The following is a 19,120-nucleotide window of genomic DNA, read 5'->3' on the forward strand; positions in this document are numbered from 1 at the left end:
CATTATTGCTATTACTTAACTAGCTTATTCAAAGCATTTCTGTAACATATGGGATTCACAGCCCAATTCTCAAAGTATAACACCAATTAAGCTTTTCACATAGAGAATGTGCGCAGGTAAAAGAGCTTGAGGACAGGCACTACAGCTTCTCTGAAAAAACAGTGTACTGATATAACATTGTGTTGCACCATATGGTACTTCTGGTTTGTGAAAAGGCAGACTATTTTAATTTCCAACACACTAAGTCCTTTAATCTGAGCAAATTCAAATATCCAGGCAGAATTCAAATGTAATAAACAGAAGTATAAGAAAAGCCAAGAAGGTGAAAGCACACTTACTGAGATAGCCTCCCAGATGACTACCTCAAATTCTTCTAATTTAAATCTGCAGAGAAATTTTAGAGCAACTGAAGCCTCTGAGTCAACATCTTTATCAGACTCTCAGGCAAGCCTCAAAAATCATGCAATATATGCTCAGATGGCAGGCAAGTCACTTACCATCTAAGCGCAATCTTGATTGGTGTGGTAAGGCAGGATGTGAACAAGTCAGCTGGTAGGTCAGGGATCATTGGTAGCAACTCAGTAGCTTCACATGCTGCTAGTTGAATGCAGTTTTTCATTGAAGGAGGCAACGGCATCTGAGCAAGTGGATGGTTGGGATTAATTGCAGCCACCTTCACAGGAGATAGAAAAGCCAGCAGTTAAATCTCCCTAATGATTAGCTAGCAATATCTAGAAAATAATAAAATACATAATTTACGAGAAGTCAGTGATTTGAGAAACCTGTTCATCAACAATACGGATACACATTCATACTTATGAATAAATTGTTCGACATTATATGCTCATCCAGAATGTTCTCGAATTCCTTTATTATTATCATCTGTTTTTAGCCTGTTTTGATTTAAAATAATCACAATGTATCTTTCAGTATTGTATAATCACTGTACATTAATTATTGCCTGAACATTATTAGAAAAGAATTATATTATTTGCAAGTGTTTAGCAAAGGACAATACTGGAACTCAAAAGTTCAGCATCTATATCTAAGCAATAGCATCTCTCTTTAAAATACGTTATTCACTTTCCTCAGGATTTCTAATTTTGAAATTCTGACTGCAAGAAGCAGCATTTACTACAACTCACAGAGATTTGAATACTGCCTGCAAATCCCAACTATAGAGACCAGAGATTCTAACTGGCTAGAGAAGTTATGGATTTATTCATATTTATAGGATTTATTATAAATGGATGGATAGATGGATGGATGGATGGATGGATGGGGAGGGAGGGAGGGAGGGAGGGAGGGAAGGACTGCAATCTTAAACACAATTACAATGATGTAACAAGGCAAATTCCTAGTTATCCCTGTGCAAGATAGGCTGTGTGTGAGGGGCAGGTGAAATAGAGGATGTGCCACATTATATATTGTAATGCCAGTTGCATGTTAAATAAAGGATTGTTATTTATCCCCATTTCTTGATGACATGAAGAACTGGAATGCTGAAAATAAATTCAATTTCCTCCTACAAGGTACCAATCAGTTTGTGACACAGCAAGTTGCTATCTTTGCAATTAAGGCAGCAAGGCTAAGGGGGAAAGAAATAGTAGATTCTGCATGACATGACAAATTACAGTATCTAATGTCTGTATTTCCTAAGAGTCTGACAAGGTGTACTAAAGTCCCTACCCCATTTCATTAACCATTTTAAAGTATTATGTTATAAAGGTTAACAGATTTTAACATTATTATTGTTTAGACTTTAAATTATGTCTGTAACTTATTAGTTTTAGATTTTAATAATAATCTCTCATTTTAAGATACATATTATATATATTGTTGTCACCCACGGTATACTTGAAATGGTCTAGAGACTTATTCAATAAATTATTTACTTACTTACCTACCTACCTACCTACCTACTAAACACAATTACAGTTGCATGCAAAACTTTAGGCACCCCTGGCCAAATTATATCCTTCAATAATTCTTCAATCAACTGAAGCTGACACAAGTTCTATATGATACAAAGTTAAACATCTCCCCCTGATTATGACTGATAATTTTCGATCCTCTTGGTGCCAGGCAATACAGTGGTACCTCGGGTCACGAACACTTCTGTTCACGACCAATTCGGGTCACGAACAGCACCGTTCACAAAATTTTGCTTCCGTTTGCGAACGCCGGATTGGGTGACGAACAGGATCCGCGGCCATTTTCCCTGCCGTGACACATGGTCATGGCTTCCTGTAGGGAGGGGGACTCTCCCTCCAAGCAATAACCGCCTCCCCACCTGCCTTCCTGTCCTCCACGCCAGAAGTCATGTCGAGCGAGGTTAGCGTTCTCTCTCTTCGTACTGTACTTTGTGTCATATTTTTGTGGTTTTAAAAAAAAAAACATATGGTTCAGAACGGATTAACCGTAATTACATTGAACCTTATGGGAAAATTTGATTCGGGTCGTGACCAATTCGGGTCGTGACCAGAGTCGCGGAACGAATTAAGTTCGTGAACTGAGGTACCACTGTACATGCTAAACTGCAACTATATGGCTTTTCAGGGGCAGCCATTATCCTGCTGAGCTATGAATGTGTCTAGAGAACCTTAAATAACGGGTCATTGATCTAGAGCTATAATCAGATCTATCACTTCTACCTAAGAATATTTTCTTGGGTCATTCTGCACACCTTCTCCAACCAGCTAGATACCTTAGCTGCATAATGATTCCAAAATTTAGAAGGGCTTTATCCCTGGCCAAATTCAATGCCTTCCAACAGCTATCACTGAAGGCAGATATCGAAATATTCCCCTCAATCAAAGACTATGCCCATGTGGCAGAGGAATAATTGAAATGACAGAACACATCATTTTATATTGCCCTCTCTATGCAGATGCTCGCCAGGAACTATTATCTCAGTTTTTTGATAAACACCAGGTCGTTCAGACTCCTTCTATCTCAATTTTCTCCTATCAGACTAATCTGATCTAATTTCATTGTCCTCAGCTAAATTCTGTTTTACAATCTGTACAATACACTGTAACATCCCTAATCAGGTGTGAATCTTATGTCTAACTTCCTGCCCTGTGACCAAATAATAATTGATCTGATATGACAAGTTAATATAAAAATGTATTACTCCTGTAGTCTTTTATACATTTTAGTATTACTTATACCATTTTATAGTCACTTGTTTTAGTCAAGTACAGTATTTAGATTATTTGTTGTAAAATTAACTGTAACTACAAAGGATATTTGTTTATAATATCTTCACACTGCAATTTTACCTCAATAATTCTATCTTCATCCTATTTTATGCTATTAACATGATTTTTGTTTCTATACTTACTGTAGCATAAGAGCTATGTCATTGGTTATATGCTGGTCTATGACCGAAATAAAATTGATTGATGGAAGTTAAACATCTTTCTGCAAATTTGAAAGTACACTTTCTATTTATATGCAGTTGTTTACAGATTCAATTTAAAAAAAAAAAAAATTAACATGGCAGATGCAGAAGTTGGATATCCTTTCATGTAGTAATTTGTAACACCTTCTGTAGCAGAAATAATACCTATGGAGAATTTATTCTTGCTTTGGGAAATTTCCCCCCCACTTAGGGATTAACTGAAATATGCAATTTGACCACAGGTGTCTCAAATTTGGAATGCAATTGTATCTGAGAGTAAAACCTACTGAACTTAATAGGACTGACTTCTGCATATTCGTGCACTATAAATGTCTTCCTTAGGGGATCTATGACTGCTAAGATTGCATTTAGGAGCTAGACTAAATCCTTTTTTTTTTTTAGAGAAGTGTTAAAATGGACCAGTGATGTCAGATAGCCTGTGAAGAGTTAAACTTCTGACCATTGTGTTAGGTCACTCAACTGTTAGAAGCAAGTTAGTTTCATCTCTGCAAGATAAACCAAAACAAATAAATCTATTGAAGCTGCTGCAAAGAGGAAATTGCTTCTGTAGTTTTTGATGATACCCTCACTACAAGTTATGACTGGTTGGTACACAGTAAGCCATGAAATCTGTACCAAAATAGCAAAAAAATTTTTAAATTGCACATACTAAGCATAAACTGTGGAATACCCTATCCTAACAGCACCCTGAGTTTGTAATAAGGATATGCAAAGTATTCAAATCATTTCGAATTTGAAACATCCTCTTTCAAACATGAAGCAGTTGGGTCATATTTGAAACTGGCAATTTTGGCAACGCTGGAAGTGTTTCAAGAGAGGTTTGTACACCACTGTGTAATGTTAATCAGTTTGGTTATGTCAGATCTTTTGCTGGAAGCAATATTTGAACAAGCCATCTATTATACAATACAAGATTTTGGAAGATGCAGGCAGAGGAGGGTGTGCAGCATTAGAACTAACAAGAAGGGCTGGTCAGATCAACTGTGACACAGTCACACATTTCTTTCTCTGCTTTGGGTAAAATCAAAGAAAGCTATGGAAGAATACTCATGCACTGTAGCAGACACAAGCCAAATGACCAATGAAGTATATAATTTGGTTAATATATAGTTCTGATATGATGCCCAAGCAATAGCATAATGGAATGACAAACATAATTACGGGGATGTCAAATAAAAGAGTTCAGCAGTTATGTGAACGTTATGTATATTTATTCCTCAGAAACGTAAATGTAAACAACACTTCAAGGTATGCAATTATTTTTCCAGTATAGTCATCGTTATCAAGTTGAAGTTAAGAATACTGAGACAGAAAGCAGATTGTGAACAGCACTAATCTGGAACAAGGACAACTTATTCATTATACATAAACATAAATATTTTATTTTTCAAGAAAAATTCATAAAAATATGGACATAATCAATTGCACCCTGCACCATGATGTAAATATGCCACATTGCTTAATTTTAGCATTATTTGACCCTTGAATCAAACAAGATTGGATATTTCTTCAATTCTGATTCTCATGCATACTTAGAATTTAAATACAACAGGCAATACATTCCACAGCAAGTAAAAGCTTTTCTAGTAACTAAAAGTGCATACCTTTGTTGTAAAAAAGGATATGTTCTAATGCTACATATAATCAAAAGAAAATTAAGTTGTTCTGATTCTCTAATCTTGGAGGTAGTTATCACTGACAGCATTCTTTCCATAATCTCCCTTTAAAGCCATGTAAATTGATGGCCATCATCTTGATTTTAACATTAACTTTTTGCTTCCTTTTGTTTTTCCTGGATCTCCCATTAATTTATAATATCAATGGGACATTTGAACCCCAGCTACCAACCACAGCTTTGAGATACTTTCTTGATAATTCACTGCCAGCTCAGATCTTATCAGTGATTATAAAACTAGCATGTTTCTTGATATGCATCATTTTATACTTAACAATAAACAATTTTCTTCATTTAGCTGCTCATTTCTCCAATTTGGAGATATCTTTTGGAGTTCTTCACTGTCCCGTTTTGTTTTCAGCAACTGTGAATAATTTTGTGCTATCTACAGCCTTGTCCACCTAACTTCTAAACTGTAACCATAATTAGTGAGTTTAAAAATGCTAATCTTAATACATGCTCTGACTTCTTACATCTCTCCATTGGCGAACTACCCTTTTATCATTACAATCTACTTCTTATTCTTTAATGAGGTATTATCTCATAAGAGGTCTCAATTCTGTTAACTTAGGAGCCTTTGCTGAAGGGTTCTCCAAAGCTTTTAGAAAGTCCGTGCATGTATTACTTCCATAGATTGAGAAATTCAATCTGATTAGCATTGACTAGAGTTGCTAGGGATTGTGGTTCTGTAATACCTGCAGAGCCATAGGTTCTCATTCCTTGAGATTACCCCATCACTAAAGAAAACCAATTTATGCCTGAAATGCGCTTAATGACTGTTACATATTTATTTCATAGTGATTTTCTTTAGAGATCTGTTAAGTTCCTTGTTTTTAATTTACACGCTTCTGTAAAATATCTGTCAAATTATGATACAACCTACTTAATTGGTGGTGATTTTTGCAGTTATTGTTATTGTCAACAGCTTCCTTGGGTGTTCTGTTTTGGCTTAGAGACCTAATCATTTCTCAGAACTGACAGCATCTTCTTCTTTTATGTCAATGTGTTAACACACCTAGACCAAAACAATCCCTTCTTTTCAGAGATGACAGTTTAGGAAAATGCAACACACCACTGACATACAGCATAATATTCGTCTAGACTGTAATGGCAAAGATTAATCAACATAGAAGATGGAAAACAAATCAAAACTACACATTTGATTTTGTCAGCTCTGATCAGAAGCAGTTAGTCATGTAGCTAAAAGAACAAGCACTCCCACTGTAGCACTCAGTTCTCCACATAGAAAGAATAAAAACAAGAAACACTACTGTTCTACCCAGAAAGAAAAGTAATTGCAGTGAGAGACTGAAAACAAGGCTAGATATGGAGAGAAACAAGCACATCTAAAGGTGATATATAGCCCGAGCATTATACTATAACTTCTCACCCTATCTTCCCCGCCCCGCCAAAAATTATCTTGTCATGTATTAAGGAGTTTTAGATATACAGATAGTCCTCACTTAACAACCACAATAGGAACCGAAAAATTTGTTGTTAAGCAGGGCCATTGTTAAGCAAGTCACTCCCAATTTTACAACTTTTTTTTGCAGCGGTGATTAAATGAATCAGCACAGCCATTAAGCGAATCATGCAGTTCCCCATTGATTTTGCTTGCTGGAAGCTGGCTGGGAAGGTCACAAATGGTGTTCATGTGACCCCGGGACGCTGCAACCATTTTAAGTGCAAGCTGGTTGCCAAGCCCCTGGATTGTGATCACGTGACTGCAGGGCTGCTGCAATGGTTATAAGTCCAAGGACTGATTGTAAGTCCCTTTGTTCAGCACTGTTGTAACTTTGAACAGTCACCAAACAAATGGTCGTTAAGTGAGGACTATCTATATGCAATTATGTAGGAAGATAGAGGAAGATTAAACAGCCTTTTGTTTAACATTGTACAACTGACTAGCTCATTTAGTTATCCAGAATTATGGTACCTTTACATACATGCTCTGAACTCAACAAAACTATATAATTAGATAATTGAGAGCTGTATCAGAATGCTTTTAGCTCTCAGTAAGAGCAGGCAAATGGGTGAAATATAAATATATACCGTTCTACCTTGGAATCACAGCCTTGCCTATTGCCTTCACATATATAGGATACCTATGAGACCACCATTGGCTTCGGTCCATCCAATAAAATTGAGAAGGGTAGGGTCTCTCTGGGTCCCTGCTCTTAGAAAGCATCCATCTTCAGAGGTCATGGGGATGAACCTTCTCAGTCACTGCCCCACTTCTTTGGAATAGCATTCCTCCCAATTATATGTTGGCTCCAACCCAATTGGTTTTTCAGAACCATTAAAACATGGCTTTTCCAGAGAGCCTTGGGATAGATTGGTAATGAAAGGGAACCTCAGTCTAAGGAATGTTGTGGCTCTTCCTTGGGACATTACTGCTTTTTCTGTTGGTTATGATTTTTATTTTGATGTTGTATTGTTTTTCTGATAAAAGCCAGTCTGAGCCTTGCTGGACTGAGCAGTATATAAACTCTAGCAAATAAACAAACAAACATACATATCACGTTTTCAAAGACAATCATCCCCCGTTTTCATGAACAAGTATCTAAACCTCCAGGAACAGATTTTATATCAATCTCATTTTTAAAGGGACAGGGAACCTCCGAGAGAGAGAAAGACAAAATTTTTAGTATCATCATAATCCTTATAACTTCTCATGTTTAACAGCCAGGGATGCATGAACCCATCCCAAGAAGAAACCATACTTTATAAGCCATAGTAGATGGGTTTGCATATCATACTTATCAAAAAACAAACCCCCAGTGAAACAGTTTCTTCCTAGTTGTTACCTACCATACTTTCAGTGTTGACATCCGCAGCACACTGCTGAAATAAATGAAACTCACAGAAGGTAAATAAAATCAAACTTTACTTTAAAAAAAAGAAAAGATGAAACAACACAAATAGAGAGCTCTCTACCCAAAGTTCCCATAATTCATAATATAAGATCAACTTATATTACAGATCACAAAAGAATCTAAAAAACAATTTATGAACACAGCCTGAAATACGAGTGAAAGATGAAATTTTATCAATTTCCCTAACATACAAAGACAGAACATAAAACCTAGCATCACACAGCAAACAGAAATTACAAACCGAGCACAAATTTACATCTATATAAATTGTATTTACCTATTTCTATAGAAACATAAGCTTCCTGAACAAATATTCCACTGCTTCAATTATCTGGACTTCTCTGAGATTCCAACATGTTAATCAGAGGCTGGGAAACCCTGTTCTTCACCAGTTTCTGTCCATGAAATTCTCCCAAGTTCTTTTCTTTTTTTTAAACAGACCAACCCTTTTCTATCTCCAGAAGAGTGAGGGGCAGGGTATCTGACTCTGTGTGCATGGCAAGGAGCCACCTCTACTCCTGAGGATGTGAACTATGCATTTGAATGCACAGAGAACTCTCCCAATGACCAGGCAGATTGTACAGGAGCAAAACAGTCAAAAACTGTTTTTGATTCAGTAAGATTTTAAAGGTATGAATCAAAATTTCAGTATAAATTCATGTTAACACAAGAACAAAATACTGAGTCATTTGTGCTATTCTACCCTTTTCATGATTATCCTGTACTCCTTACCCATTTTTGTTTCTGTCCTGACATGTCCTTCTCTCCTCATCTTTCCTCCTCTCCTAATGTCACAGGCTATTTCACTGAACTTGTGGCAGTATGGGAATTGTGGCACAACTAGCTCACATTGGCTCAGTTTTCTTCACAGTTTGGGCAAAGCAGGCATCTTAAATCTGAAATTTCAAGTCCATGACCATCCTATATGAAATGTAACATCTTTGCACATGGCAGATGAGGCTTTTAAGTTAAAACAGGCAAATACAGATTACCTCTGGCAGTGTTTCTGAAAGGTGTAGTGCTGGAGTCTGCCATAATGGGGTTCTAAACTGGATCCTGTTTCTTATTTGTTTCTGGCCCAGCAATTCCTACAACCAAATTGGTTCATCTCCTGTCCTTGAAATGTAAGTTGATTCTGGATTGGAATCTAATATAGATATTTATTGTAATCTTGGCTGACATAGCTTGAGATATTATTGTCTGTATTAAATATAAACATTTCTACCCATCAAGCTATTCCATTTTGGAATAAAAACATTATGCACTGTGCAGAAAAGGAGTAAGAAACAGTAAGACAAAGACCTAAGTTAAGAAAAAGAAAATGAAACATAGCTAAAACTAGTTTACACTGACGACATCCATTATACCTCTCAATACCTTTCTATCCTTGCATTTTTCTATCCATACCTTGCATTCTTGCTTCCATCACATCTGTACACTGTCTTTTGTTCTTTAAAATTTGCACCTCTCTCTTTCTGAAGATCTCATCAACTCCATTCAACCATGACTTTATCAGTCTTCCTCTTCCTCACAATCTAGTCATTCTTACTTCATAGATTTATTTTGCACATTGAACTTGTTCTACATTTTAATTCTCTCTATGTAACTAAACAATCTCAAGTATTTATTTTGTGCTGATCACTCAGTTTTATATTCAACCCACATTCATTCAACATCCAATCATATTTCACTTATTTCTTGTCATTTTACCACCCACACTTCTAAAATACTATTCCTACTGTATTCCATTTACCATTTTCTTCTGACATACCCAATTCTCACTTCCATATAACAAAGTGGCAAAAACATACTCTTATACACAGCTATTTTCACTTATTTCAACAAACATTCACTTTTCACAAAGAATTATACACTACCTACTGCCTTTCTCCTACAAATTGCATGTCTTAAAATTTCTCCATCCACTTTCCCCTCATTAGTAAACATTCTACCAAGACACACATATTCATTTGCTTGCTTAGTTTTTCAGCATTTTCCAATTGTTCACTCCATTTTCCATGTCAAACACAATTACCTTGGTCTCTGATACATTAATTTGCAGATCCATATCCTCATTGCATTACACAGTCTACCTAATACTGGCCACAAATCATTTGAGTTCTCAGCCAACAACACAGCATTGTTGTAATGGGCAGGAGGAATAACCTTGAGGAGGAAGAGCTGCAACCAAAACAATGATCAGATAAAAGAAATCTGAGTCCAGGCCAGAACTGTAACCTGAGAATGCATCTCAGAGAAGACCCTCCCTAGTTCTCACAAAGATAAAGGGAGGGAGGGGGAAAGTGCATTCAGACTTGCAAGATTCTTTTCCTATAACCTTATAAAAAAAGTAGTATTAGCATACATGACTTTGGTTTCCTAGTCTGATCTACCTTGAAAGGGTGATAATTGTCTGCATACAAAAGTAAACATACACTACGGCTGGCCAATATAGCCTCAGCATCACCAAAAGCATTCCTTATGCGTTTATCCATAAATACATTAAACCGCCAAGGGAATACCACATAGCTTTGTCTTATTCCCTATTCACTGCTGAAACATTCACTGGGTATTCCATTTATTCTCATATATGCATTACTTCCTTTACATACCACATTTAATCACATTTGGCAATCAGTCCATATTTTCCAAAGATAAGAGAAATATATGCTTTCGCTAAATAAACAAATGAAACATAAACTTTCTTCCCCATATTCATACATTTCCCAGTGACTTGCTAAAAAGCAAAAATCTGATCTGAAGACCCAGCATAAAGCCAGAGTGCACAACCCAGGGCACTTTTGTTTCTTGCCATCTCTCTTATCCTTTCAGTCCAAATGCTGCCAAGCATCCTTCCGGGTACAGTATGCTTAGCAAAATAGCCCTATCTTTCCCTTTGTATAGAAGAACAATAATGGCTGGCTGTTTTCCTTTAATATAATGTTCAGCTTTCAGAATGATGATCAAAACCTGAAATATTTGTTCCTACATCTCAAATGTATCCTTATATAAATCTCTAGGGTCAGTTGGTCCCAAAGTAAAGTCCTATCCCATTAAAAGAGGAAAAGAGGGTACTGTATTTTGCCTATATCCACAGCCTGACATCCCCCCATATTCCTTTAACTCTACTGTCAGAATTACTGACTTATAGTTCAGATTCTTTACCTGGTCAAAAATAAGAGCAGGTGAGGAAAAAGATATTTGGTTAAGAAACTGCTTTGTTGTTTATAAAGTACCTGCTGCATTATAACCTCATTGATTATGATTGATCAATTCTCTTTAGTATCTGTAAGTAAACTGAAATGTCATATTTTCAGAAACACTGGTAGTTTCTGAATCCCATTTTCAGTTCAAGAGAAATGCCTCCTGGCTCTTGAAGACAAACTTCCTATATTTGAAAAAAATAGGATATTCTGGGCTTTCAGGTTTCTTGAAATGTTGCCTCACTGTTTTGTTAACAATCTTTTCTGAAACCACCTGAAATGTCTGCACAGCGCTGGTTGCCATGAACCTTTTATTTATGATCAGGGTATTGACAGAGTCTTACACAGAGCTTTGAAATATTCATTGGGATTCTGTTAAATCAAGAAGAAATTTCTTGAAATTCGTTCTTGGTGATTAGAAAAATGGAGTAACAAAAAGGTGCTTTCATTTTTTGTCTTTAGGGAAAAAAACCATCATAGATTAAAAATACAGCTGAATTGGCATTTAACATTTACAGAACACTGACCTGGCATTTCTGCACTTTCATGTCCCACAAGAACATTATTAATGCTGAGGAAGAATTCTTCCTAATTGCGATATTTCCAGTGAGATTTAAAGGCTTAAGAAACACTCCCAACTAGCATGCTGGAGGAAAGAGATTCTTTCCATAATGCTGACAGTACATTCAACAAGCATACATGTTGTCCAAATTCATACCCACAATATAAAATGGAATTAATCATAGTTTTTATTTTGAAAACAAGTTCTCAGAACTCTTGCTTTAACAAGTAAAGATCTATATACAGGTAGTCCTCAACGTACGACCACAATTGAGACTGGAACTTCCACTGCTAAGCGATGCAGTTGTTAAGTGAGTCACACTCAATTTTACAACCTTTTTTGCTGCAGTTGTTAAGCAAATTACTGCGGTCATTAAGCAATTACCTGTTTGCTCAGTTTCCCATCGATTTTGCTTGTTGGAAGCCAGCTGGGAAGGTTGCAAATGGCAATCATATGACCCTGGGATGCTTCAACGGTTGTAAATACATGCAGGTTGTGAAGTGTCCAAATTTTGATCATGTGACCATGGGGAACGCTACAACAGTCATAAGTGCGAGGACTGATCATAAGTCACTTTTTTCAGTGCCTTCGTAATTTCAAAAGGTTACTAAATGAATGGTCGAATGTGCAGCCAATAGTCCAGCACTGTTAAAAATTAAATGCACCTCTCCTTTTAATTCAGAAAATGGGGCTCACACAGAAGAAAATACTAGCCTATACCACAGTCAGATGGCCCTGCAGACCTTGACTGATCTAGAAAGCTAAGTAGTGTCAACTCTGATTATTATTGTTTGGGTGGTGATGTAGGCTAGTTTGCAAAAGCAATCTATCTATTCTCTCTCTCTCTCTTTCTCTCTCTCCTTCCTCCCCCCCCCCCCCCGCCAATCTGGAGAGAAGGCAATCAAAACTACTTCTGTACCATGCCAAGAAAACTGCATGGCTGCATCTGTGTAAGTCAACAAGAGCTGAATAAAACTTGAAAATGACTTGCTACCAATAAAGCCACTGAAAATAGAAAACAAATCCTGAACTGAACAGAACTCTATTGCAGTTTATCTCAATGGTTAGTGAATATTACAGGAGGAAGCATCATCTAATCATATGCTTCACATTGCTATTGTTTTATATATTTTTTAAAATCCATGTATACAATCAGACCATCTGTCTATTCCTTAATCTCCACTGCTATCACAGGCCAAATTTTTCAGAAAGTATGTCAAATTACTTCATCAGACAATAATCTAGTAGCTCAAACCTTTTATAACAGACTCTCAGAACAGAAAATAAAATTTAAAATATAAAATATTTTATACCCAAAATAAAATATTTTCCTTAGTTTCTACATAGTAGAGATTTGATTCTTTTAGATTCAGAATATATTTACCCAACTAAGTATTCCACAATATTAACTCTGAACAGATTCAAGGTTTTAATATCCGTTATTTATTCAAGCAAGTGCCTGAACAATTGTCCATATCGTTAAGCCTAGTGGTGGGGGGTAAAAAGAAAAAAAAACCACTGGCATTTCTTAATTAAAAATATAGTTCCAAGATCAAAATCTAAGTTCATTATGAAACTATGGCGTCTTTTTTAATGTTGTTCTGCATTTGTCAACTTAAAATGCTGGTATTTTAATGCTTACTATATTTTAAAATAGTAGACAGATTATATCTTTTACCAGGTTGAATAAAATCTCCTATGAAAAATAAATACTGGATTTAAAAACCACATTTCTTAACCACAGAATACCCAAGTGAAGCTCTGGAAGACAGTTATGACAGGGTCTTGGTAAAAAGATTCCAAAAGCTCTTCCCAGCTCATACCATTTTCAAAGCATTTGTTACATGGGGCAAAATAGAATCTGATTTGTATTGTGATGTCCCCATCTTTAGTGGAATCATTAGAGTTCTACATAGATACTGTTATGTTCCATCTACTTCAGTAGGTAAAATGTTGGGATACCTGCTGACCAAAACCAGGCCATGGCTAAATCCTTCCTGCTTGTTTACAGATCTCTCTTTCCCACTGCATTTGAGCATGGATGTGTCTTGGAAATGAAAGAAAATTCTTTGGCTTTCTCTTGACTTTCTCACTACAGAAAGGGTATAATGAGCTGAGGATGCAAGGCACTTACATGTATCCTCCACCTATCTGCATTGTACATTTAGAATAAATCCTGTAGAAACTGGCCAGATGTTTTAAAGCTACTCTCTGAATGGGGACAGGGAGCACGAGATAGAGAAATCCAATTGCATAACTACATGAATTATAAACAGAAGTCTTTTGGAAGTGGCCCTACGATCTAATCTTTACACAAGGTAGAAATTATATTAAGATTTGTGGAGGCAAGTCCAATCTGGAGGGGTGAGTAATGGCAAAAACAATTCCTAATAATCATGTCACAGAAAGATTTCGCAATGCTTCAGAAGTTCTTGGGGGCAATACCCAGACATCTGAATAATGTCAGCGGCTGGGAGATTTCTGAGGAAAAGCTGGACTTCCTGCAGTAGGAAAAGATACATAAATATTGGACTATATACAGGTTAACATTTCTATCCCAGCTGTATGCATCTCTATTCACAGGTAAGAGCAATAATGTTCTGCAATAGGCTATGATGTGCTAATCAGAGTAACTGGGTCACTGAATATCTCTGACATAACTGTGTGTTTGTGTATGTGTGCTAGGTAAGACAAGGACTGGAGGAAAAACATTCTAACTAATGACAGAATTACAGATGCATGCTGTAAGAGGACTAGATTAAAATGGGCCACTGACTCTTGTTAAACTAAACCCCATACAGATAGTCCTCAACTTATGACCACAATTGGGACTGGAATTTTTGTCACTAAGTGATGTGGTCGTAAAGTGAGACATCATGTGACCACATCGCTTAGTCATGGCAATCCTGGTTGCTGTTGTTAACCAAGAATTGTGAGTGGTTAAGTGAGTACCCACTCCAATCCAAGCCATTCTGAGCTTGGTCCCTCCCAGCCCTGAGCCTCAGTAAGGTAAAGGACTGCCTCCAACTCCCCCCATCCACCTATCTCCCCCCTCATCTCTGCCTTTCTGGCCACCCTGCACCCTGTCTTACAGAGCAGCAAGCAGCCGCAGAACCATGTGGCTCTGGGGCTGCTTGCCACAGCCTGGGAAGCCACAGCTATTCCAGCCCAGTCCCAGATGCAGTTGCCCTCGCCACCTTGCACTCTAAACCCCTGCCACTCTATGCTCTGCCATCCCAGGTGACCTTCACTATGTTCTTGCTCCCGCTGCTGATGAGGCATGCCCAGCCTGGCTTTTTGTAGCTTTGTGCTACAAAAAAAAAAGTAAAAAGCAACCCCTGAGCCACAGCGCAAAGCAGCTTTTTGGTGCACCATTCTCTGGGGCTGCTTTTTACTTTTTTTTTTCATAGAATGAAGCCAGCCCCAGCCCGGTCTAGGAGTGTGACCCAAAGGGGCTTTTTGGGGTGCTGTGGCTCTGAAGCTGCTTTTTGCTCCCCCTCTGCAGTGCGAAGCCCAGCCCCAACCAGGCCTAGCAGCCAGGCCAGGCACACCTCATCAGCAGTGGGAACAAGACAGTGAAGGTCAACTGGGGCGGCGGAGTACAGAGTGGCAGGGCCAAAAGGGCATAGATGGGGGGAGATAGGTGGGTGGGGGAGTTGAAGAACCCCTGCAGTTATAAGTGTGGGCGGGCTGCAAAGTGCCCAATTTTGATCACATGACTATGGGGGCACTACAACAGCCATAACTTTTGGACACAGGTCGTAAGTTCCTCTGTTCAATGCCACCGTAACTTCGAACAGTCACTGAATAAATGGTCATAAGTTGAGGACTACCTGTTTTCTGCTGGGAGAGTATAGCTAATACAGACACTGAACACACATTTTGCTTCAGAGTTAAAGCGCAATGAAACCGAACACCCAAAACAAAGGAATGTGTCATTTCTTCTTCACCACCACCACCACCACAGCTCATTATATAAGGACAGAGAAAAACGAAGGATAAAAAGAAAGAACATCCTATTTACACAAGGGACTGTTTTGTTAGCAAGGCTTCCTGGTACTCCCTGGACATGTCTATCCTGAAATAGCCAAGTGCTGTATGTTGCATAATTAGGTATTTTCATGACTTCCTAAACTACATGGAGGACAGTTAAAACAACACACTCATCAGCTCTGCTCACATTGTGCCATCCTTTTCATCTATAACACTTGCCTTTCTGCATTGAAATCTCTATCAAATACCAGCCATTTTCATGATTTACTTTTATTTCAAAATTATTAACCTTCACTGCATGTACCCAAAAATGATTAATGGTCACTGTATGTACCTAAAACACATTTTCAAAGTTAACTAAGAGAATGTCATAATTAAAACAGTTTTTAAAGTTTAGCATGCCAATGATCTTTAAAGAGAAGGCAGTTCGTGATTACCATGGCAAGCATGAAATTCAGAAATTCAGATTAAGCTGTCTGTTTTGCCTTAGAATTGTTGTGAGTTTTCCAGCAAGCTTTGCAACTATCCTTCATCAACAAATCTATGACTCTGTAGTTTCCAAGGTATCACAGCTTTTGTTTTCCTACTGCCAAGATTAAAATGGCTACCGCTGGGAAACAGTACAAGAGAGACTTAGATTGAGATGCTTAAGAAAGATAGTACAGAAGCCACCCATATGTCTTTCAGAAAGAATCATGAATGCTGAAAGCCTTTGAAGTCTTTGAGTCTAAGTGATATCTCAGACTGAGCCACCTTTTCAGTCAGCTACGACTTTAATTCAGAGCAAATAATTAAACCTGATGTTATAATGAATAGAAGTGGAGAGACGAGCCCTGGATACAAAGCAATCCTGACAGATGAAAAGGTGAGGACTACAGTCAGAAGAACTAGAGAGCAGCTTTAGAAAGGGGTGGCAATAAATACTGAATTTAGGAATATTCACTTTTGAAATTCTAGCTAACAGCTCTGTATACTCTGGAAAGTAATACAATCTTCTGCATTCTGATTTCACAGGTTAAGAAATCAGCAGCCAGCAGCAAGATTATCTTGTGTGACAGCTGAAATGTCAAACTGCACTATGCTGCTATAATAGTCTTGCAACAATTAGGAGCACAGGATTTTGCCACCCCTACAGTTAAAGCTACCTTATAACACAATGGTACATGCACACACAAGGCTAGTACGTTTCTATGAGCTGGAAAATACTTTGCGCGCATCTGAATAACTGGGTTACTTATATGACTGCTACTTTCCAGTATACACTGCAACAGTTTAATTGGTTGGCTTGTTTCAATAAAATTAAAAAATGGCTTGTGTTCCAATGTATTAGGCTTAGCTGTTTGTTTTTAAAATGAAGTTTGAAAGACAGAACAAACTGAACAACATACAATAAGAACATATCTTAGACAATAACACAACTTACTCATTTTGCAGTTGGCTAAAAGTATCAAGTCAGATTAAGTATCAAATGGCAGAAGTGAAAAGGGCTTTGTTTACTAGCCTCATTTGCAGCAATAAATTTAACAGATCACACAATGCCCAATTTTATTAACATCAAGGTACTTCCTAATTCTGCAAAATTAATGGTAACAAAAGCAAGTTTCTTCTTTGGATATCTTACAAAGCATTTACGTTAGTGACTGATAGTTGAATGCAAGAGAAAGCAGCAGGAATAGATCGCTAGGAAGTCCTAAGTGTAGTGTATGTAACAAATATAGATCTTTACCATTACTGCATTAATCTCAATTGGAAAAGCTGTAAGAGTATACACTGATTCTATTAAATGTTACAATTTAATTACCAGTTCTATTAAGTGTCTGTACCATTGGATGGCAAATCAGACTAAATTAGAATGGCAAGATTCTTCCAAAATTAGTTTCTGACTTCTATGTTTTTGTTGCCAGTCATCCATTTTCTACTGAAACAGATCCTAACCAGAAAGAATTCTATCTTCTTCTGCAATTTCCCACCAATCTACAACATGAGCAGTTCCCAGTCTTTTCCTTTATGCAGGCTACTACATCATATTCAGAGTTTTTGAGGACCATCAGATAAGCCACGAGATAGCAGCTTAGCCCCTGCAGGCACCATGGCACACATTTTCCCCATCAGACATGCATCCACAAATTAAATAATACATAATAACATGATTTATTGCTGTATTTGTCTTACTGAATATTAGGATAATTTTAATAAATATAATTGATTTAATTACATTTAAAATCTCATGAGATTTGGCAATCTCACAAGGCTCCGATGGTAGAAAACCTATTTATTTATGGCACCATCACATCAGAGGCTACCTTCAGTATCCTCCTTGGACCACATGTTTGGAACCATGGCTATATAATTCCCAAAAATCTCACCTCCAGTTCCTGCTCCCTCTGCAGGGCAAACTGTTTGAAAGACTTGACAATAAGGCCAGCATTTGAGCAATCATACACAAAAATGGAGGGGCTGCCCATCCACGTTTGTAGGTCATATATGGATAACGGGATATATTGAGTGTAGTTCTGTAAAAGAAAGAATAAAAAAGAGTTTAAGTTATAAGTACAGTGAGCAAGCAGCCATGATACATATTTTACCTAGGAATCAATACTGTATTTCTTTATGTCACGTTTTAATTAAAACCAATCTAATTCATACTTCCTGAAACAAGGTATGAATAAAAGAATTCTTACATACCAAAGTTTGTTTGTTTGAATGTATGTATATGTGTGTGTGGGTGTATGCAAATTATGTATGAAAAAGGAGGGAGCAGGAAAAGATAAATCTGTATTTAAAATGCAAATGTTATGGGAAATCATCCATTCCTACTTTCACATCCAATTACAGAAGTGCTCAGGAAAGAGTTACTATGTTCAAGATGCTCCTACAGCTCATTAAGCATTCTAAATATAAGGAAAATAAGTGGTGGCATCACTTGGGCCATCATGCTACTTCTGATACTGGAGGTATATACAGCTATAATGACTAGTAATTATAAATAGCCTATTTTTATATATATATTTCTCTAAGACCCACTAAATAAATTCACATTCAAATGTTCCTCCAGGAATACACATTTCTTGAATTATAGCAACATACTCTTTCCAGAATGACAGTTTATCTCAAGATTCATTAAATTATTGGGAAATCAGTGTACAAAGCCACAAAAGAGTATTGGAATAGTTCACCAGAAAGGTCCTCATACAGCAAAAAATGCAGATTGTACAAGAATATTCCATTTATACAAGCCCCATTCAAGTAGGTTTTCTAAATATGCCTAATAGATTATATTTTTTCAAATTAATTATTAGGTTTTCCTTGAAGAAGAAAAATGAGGATAAATTGTGATCCTTAGGCAATAAAAGAAACAACACTGAAACCACTTCTGACATGAAT

The 19,120-nt window shown here is 37.1% G+C and overlaps 1 protein-coding gene across 2 annotated transcripts in view; it reads right to left on the reverse strand.

The window, feature by feature from the left end:
- RPTOR (regulatory associated protein of MTOR complex 1) overlaps nt 1-19,120 on the reverse strand; it is a 402,885-nt gene that overhangs the window by 221,924 nt on the left and 161,841 nt on the right. For both annotated transcript variants that reach the window (XM_088138378.1, XM_088138377.1), the window contains exons 5-6: nt 18,103-18,249; nt 498-673 (exon numbers count right to left, since the gene is read on the reverse strand). In XM_088138378.1, coding sequence (XP_087994504.1) covers nt 498-673; nt 18,103-18,249 — 323 coding nt within the window. The remainder of the gene's footprint in view (nt 1-497; nt 674-18,102; nt 18,250-19,120) is intronic.

This window comes from Python bivittatus, unplaced genomic scaffold (genome assembly GCF_059951505.1).
Source record: "Python bivittatus isolate LINGU-HERP-01145 unplaced genomic scaffold, Pbiv_v1 ctg000220_np1212, whole genome shotgun sequence".
Lineage (NCBI taxonomy): Eukaryota > Metazoa > Chordata > Lepidosauria > Squamata > Pythonidae > Python > Python bivittatus.